This window comes from Vicia villosa, linkage group LG3, assembly GCF_029867415.1.
Source record: "Vicia villosa cultivar HV-30 ecotype Madison, WI linkage group LG3, Vvil1.0, whole genome shotgun sequence".
Classification (NCBI taxonomy): Eukaryota; Viridiplantae; Streptophyta; class Magnoliopsida; order Fabales; family Fabaceae; genus Vicia; species Vicia villosa.
This window is the reverse complement of record NC_081182.1, coordinates 30,051,819-30,058,016: the sequence shown is the minus strand read 5'-3', so window position 1 is coordinate 30,058,016 and position 6,198 is coordinate 30,051,819. Positions and strand designations below refer to the sequence as shown.

The window sequence follows — 6,198 nt, the reverse complement described above, 5'->3', positions numbered from 1 at the left end:
GATGTAATCAGACAGAAAAGGAAGAATATTGAATACGAACCCGCAGTAACACCAACTTTCAAATAATTTATTTCCCACTAAGATTGTAGTAGTCAAGATTTGGATAATTTTCATGAGATCATGGTTTCATAACTCATTGCCACCATTGTACCCACACAAAAAAACTCCGCATAAATTATAAATACTTGTCAATATTTGTATATTACCACCTAAAATAAAGAAATCAACACCAAATTGCACAATAGAGGAAAACATATCATCACATAAGTAATTTAATACAAACAATTATCATCACTAACAAGTAACAAGTTGTTTCAATAAACTGCAGTCACAGAAAATTATTGAAACACTATTATGAGATTCACAAATTGCAACCCCACAACATGTGACATGATCAATCACCCAAAAAAGGAAGAACCATAATCATGAACACAATACCTACTTACTGTCACACTGATGATGTATTCCAATTCCAAAATTCCAACATATTCTCTTGAGATAGCATAATCAAAATGAACTAGAATACAAACGACGCAAATCAAAACAAACCTCCACATTTATAATAACATGTGATATAGATTGATGGCACAATAAATAAACAAGGTTCTAAAGATAGATCAATATAGTAAACATCATAATAAAATATAAAACCCCGCGATAACATACTATAATCCTCGCTGATCAGGTATCAGTCTCAGTCTCAGTCTCGATCTTGCCGGTTTCAGGAGCATCCTCTATGGTTGGTGAAGAAGGACGATCCTCCGACGGAGGAGCTTCAGCAACTTCAGCAGCATCGTTATCAGCGGCATTGGAACCTATAGTAGGTCTAGCCTTAACGGTTTCAAGCATCCTTTTACTGATTTCCTTGGAGTAAACCTGGAGGATCTCGATACCGTCGCTGCCGTCCGGAGCGCCGGAGTCACTGGCGACAGAGTAAGCCTCGTCCTCGATCTGACGGGCGGCTGAGGCGGCCTCGTCAGAAGGCAATGTGCCGTAGCGCTTGGAGAGGACGGAGGGAGTGGTTAGGGTTTCGATTAGGCGAGTGATGACGGCGTCGCGAGTGCGCTGAGTAGGTGGCCATATGCTGAAACCGGCGGAGGAGAGTTTGGTTTGGTCGCCGTTTTGTTGGGGTGAGGCGGAGGAGTCTTGCTCCGATGTGGCTATGGTTGAGACTTCCGGGTCGGACATTTTGGGAGATGAGCGTTTTTTCGGGGAGGTGCCAAATTTGAGTATAAGCAAGCTTTTTAGGCTTTCTGGGACCAACAAAAGGACGGGGGCTCAGAAATAATTGAGGTCTATTTTGTAAAATTCAAAATTAAGGATGTCCCAAAATAAAAATAAAAATAAAAGATATATAGCGTTTAAGCTTTTATTTTTTTTTTAATCTTTTTTTTTATCTTCAAATAAAAAAAATAAGATATGCATAGTCTGTGATTTTTTTAAATTTTAAAATTATTTTAATTGTATGATAAATTATTTACTTTTTATTGAATAAGAGTGCAAAATTATTTTAGGGTGCATATATCAATAAAACTCATTTAATAAATTAATTTAATTCATTTGAATATGAAATTCAATAAAGTAAATATTAAAAGTCATTTAATTGATTTAATTTTGATTAAAATTCAACTACTAAGGCAATGAAAAATCTCAAATTTCCAAAGTTTCTTTTAAATTAATGGAATATGATATGAATTATAATAAATTTATATTAGTTAAAATTGGATAAATAAAAAATAAATGAAGTTGTATTCATGGCATTTCACTTAATCATTTATTATCATACTTTCCATCCTCATATTAAGATAGAACAAAACATGTCAAAGATCAAACAATGAATCTTTAATATTATCCCACTTTATTTTTCCTCCGATTCCGCTTGTTTATTTAGATACTAAGTATATATTTGGATTGGTGGTAGACATAATTGATTTAGATAGAAATGAATTTGATATAATTGGTTTTGACATAATTGAGTTTAGGAAATTGATTTTTGTTTGAATTCATTTATGTAAAAGTGAGTTGAAAAACAAATTTCAGTGTAAAAATCACGTTTAAACTCAAAAACTACAAATTTTAGCTTCAAATATAATCAATTCTGTAGGCATAATCAATTATACTTTTGAAGAACCATACACCTTAAAATCACTTCAGAATCAATTATACACCTCTAAAATAGTTTTTGCCTCTTTCAAAAGTCGATCCAAACAGCCTAAAAGATAGTCTAACGCTAAATTACAACTTTACTGGCAGTGTGAGAGTCATTAAGGGTATGTTTGAATGGGTAAATGGAGGGGAATGGAGAAGAGGGGAGAGAATATTTAATAGTTTATGTGTTTGATTCAAATTTTAAGAGGATGGTGAGAGGTAGATGGAGGATACCAAAATTCCTCCTGTACTATTTTCTGCTTCCTCCAATTTGGGAGAATTTAGAGGGGAGATGAGGTGTTTCATTTTAATTATAATTATATTTATTTTTATTTATTTATTTAAATATAAATTTAATTTACTAAAATATTAAAAATTTTATTTTGAACAAATTGTATCTTCCTTTTATATTTATTGTATATTTATATCTTTATCTTATTATCATTATATGTAGGGATGTCAATTGCATCTGTTAATGGGGATCCCTGTGGGGAATATCTGTGCGGAGATCCGAAGTTGGAGATTTTTTTCCCCGTGGGGATGGGGATGGAGGGAAAAGTTCCCCCGATAACACTTTGGGGCGGGGATTGGAAAAGTATCCTCCGTCCCCGTGGATTCCCCGACTCCGACGATATATTTTAATTTATATATTTTATATATTATATAATTATATAATTTTACATGAAAAATATCAATGTATTAGAAAATGAAGAGTCATTAGAAGTTATAGATTTGTCACACATAATCAATCACCTGTGTTGGACGACATCGGTATTGTTGTAGTAAATTAGTGGAAGCACGGTAGCAAGTTATGTTACTATTTATTTATTTATTTATTTTTACATAAAAAATATTAGCAACATCAAGTTCTTTTGCTTTTTTTTATTTATTATTGATGCAAGATGTATTTTTATTTTTTTTATAAAATAAAGATGCAAATATATGCGTTTTAAAAAATACGGAAAAAAATAACAAAATACTAGTGTCATATTTTTGATCAAAAAGTGTAGAAATTTTCTTAAGATTCGATCTCCGTGGATATCCATGGGGATCTGCGGGGATGGGGATGGGGGGAAATATTCCCCCGTGGCGGGGATTGGAGATGGGGATGGGGACTAAATTTGGGGGCGGGGCGGGGAGCGGAGAAACATCCTCCGAACAATATCTGCCCCGTTGACATCCCTAATTATATGTGTTTAAAATTTTTTATTTTATTTTTATGTTACTTTTTAATTATCGTAATATTTTTGTTTATAATTATTTGAGAAAAGGGGTGATGCACTGACAGTGTAAATATTTTTACGCTGTCAACCAATCACCACCATGTATCCAATTAAACCACTCTTTTATTTAAAAAATAATTTAATGACATGACTAATTGATAGCTTTCTATTGGATGACAGTGTAAAACTATTTTACACTGTCAATGCACTACCTTTTAACTCTAATTTTTATTAGATTTTATTTTATTCGATAATATTCTTAAAATTATATATTATAATTGTTATATTTTTATAAAAAATTTAATGACATTCTCTGATTGAATACTTATATTTCGTCAATAAATTTATTTTTAATTATAAATGGTAAATAGCATGAGTCTTATGGTAAAATTATAAGGATAAAAACGTAAATTAATTTTAAAATATCTCCCCTCCCTTTGTGAACCAAACATATCTATAATATAAGAAAGTTAATGGTTGTGGAAAAGTCTACAATACCCTTATTTGAGTTTTTGTCATCACATTAAAATTGTCTTTATTTGGTATTTCCACAATAAAGTTCTTAATTTTATTATTAAATAATACAACTCTCGTATTTTATCAAACTTAATAAATCTCTCTCTATTCTTTTTTTTCTCTTTCATCACTTTCTCACTTCTTTCTTTCACAATTTTCTTTCCTCACCTTTTTCTCTTCATTTATGCATTTTTCAACAACAAGGTTGAATATCACATGTTTATTTAAATCTTCAAAATTTAGTATACTTTATTTATAGTTTCGGAATAGTTTTGAAAATCTTTAATCTTTTATTCATATACAATTTTAGATTTTATTGTTACTTCAAATTTTAGATCAGTAATGTTTTTTAGCTCTATGAAAAAGATAAATAATTTTTTCAGATCTGTGAAATAAAAAAAGAGATAAAAAATTTGAAGAATGGATAGCGTTTTTCAGATTGGTGAAAGCAAAAAACTCCTCTATTATTGATCTAAATATTTTTATATACGAAAATTTACTATTGAACCCAATATTTTTATAAATGATACCTAAAAAAATTGTATACGAGAAAAAATCTATTATTGATCTATATATTTTTATATACGAAAAATAGTATTTATAATCCATATAATTTTTATTAAAAAATGGTATACGAGAAAAAAATCTATAATTGATATAAATATTCTTATATACGAAAATTTACTATTTATCTAAATATTTTTTTAAATGATACATAAACCAAATTAAAATTTGTACACGAAAAAAACTATTATTGATCTATATATTTTTATATACGAAAAATGGTATTTATGATCCAAATATTTTTTATTCAAAAATGGTATACGGGAAAAAAATCTACTATTGATCTAAATATTTTTATATACGAAATTTACTATTGATCAAAATATTTTTGAAAATGATATGTAAACAAAAATGAAGTCTGTATACGGGAAAAAATCTATTATTGATCTAAATATTTAGATATACGAAAATTTAATATTGATCCAAATATTTTTGTAAATGATATCTAAACAAAAATAATATTTGTATACCGAAAAAAAATCTGTTATTTACGAAAAAAGGTATTAATGATTCACATATTTTTTATTCAAAAATGGTATACGGGAAAAATATACTATTGATCTAAATATTTTTATATACGAAATTTACTATTGATCCAAATAATTTTGTAGATGATACCTAAGCAAAAATGAAGTATGTAAACGGGAAAAAATCTATTATTGATCTAAATATTTTTATATACGAGAAATGGTATTTATGATCAAATATTTTTTATCCGAAAATGGTATACGGGAAAATATTTATTATTGATCTAAATATTTTTATATATGAAATAATTAATTATTTATCTAAATTTTTTATTTAACATTTTATTTAAAATAAATGATGTATCCAAATGTGCGTAAGAGAACAGAACATGTGCGTATGTACGGGTTTGTTACTAGTTTGTAAATAAAATTTCTCCCACCCTTTCCCCTCGCCTCTCCTCCCCTTGATAAAAATTTCTTCCCTTCCCTTGACTAAACCAAACGGACCCTAAATAAATATTTTATATAAATATTTAGGTGATTTAAAGACATAGTCCATATTTAAGGAGCAGAGGATATACATATAGAGTAAGAGAGTGAAACTTGTAAATAAGGAATGACTCGTACTAGAGTGTAGCGTAGAGTAACATTTATATAGCAATGACAGTTAGAATCTCCCTCGGTGAATACGGAGTTTCGTGTAAGAGATCGTTGTAAGGACTTCAATAATTGAGATGACAATGGTGTTTAGCTCTAGAGTAGAATTTGTGGGCTTATGTGTTCGTCAGTTAGAGTGAGAGAGACGTTTTGTTGGGTCTCTGTCATACCCTAATTTTGACCCCCCCCTGAGATGTCACACCTCCAAATTTTTCATCAAGTTAAAACAAATGCTCAGAGCAGTCATTTATTACCCTGATACTTAGTCGAGGGTGCTCAGGAACAAAAGAGCTCAGGCAAAGGATCAATCAATAGAAGGATTAGTCTCCAATACAATCATAGGACTCAAAAACTTCATTTTTTATTCACCTATGATTGATTAGACACCCATCACCTGGACTCAGGTTTGCTTATTTCACCAGTCTAGGGTTTTGAGCCTATCAAAGACTAAAATCAGGGATCACATTTGGGAAACCCTAGAAAGCCCCAGGGCATCACTCAAAGGATTCAATCATCTTCAATTAGTTCATATGACAATATCCATAAGGCATTACACTTCAATTCAAGGTCTACAGTCATCAATTTCATCTGGTCGACAATTAGGGTTTTTGACCTAATTCACC

At 30.1% G+C, this 6,198-nt stretch overlaps 1 protein-coding gene across 1 annotated transcript; it reads right to left on the bottom strand.

The window, feature by feature from the left end:
- Nucleotides 1-234: 234 nt before the first annotated feature.
- Nucleotides 235-1,273, bottom strand: LOC131660839 (MFP1 attachment factor 1-like). Its single transcript, XM_058930186.1, has one exon. It carries the CDS (start codon nt 1,186-1,188, stop codon nt 682-684), a length of 507 nt encoding a protein of 168 aa, XP_058786169.1. The 5' UTR covers nt 1,189-1,273; the 3' UTR covers nt 235-681.
- Nucleotides 1,274-6,198: the final 4,925 nt, after the last annotated feature.

Excerpts from the sequence above, each read along its gene's own strand:
- LOC131660839 (XM_058930186.1), bottom strand. The coding sequence starts at position 1,188 with ATGTCCGACCCGGAAGTCTCAACCATAGCCACATCGGAGCAAGACTCC.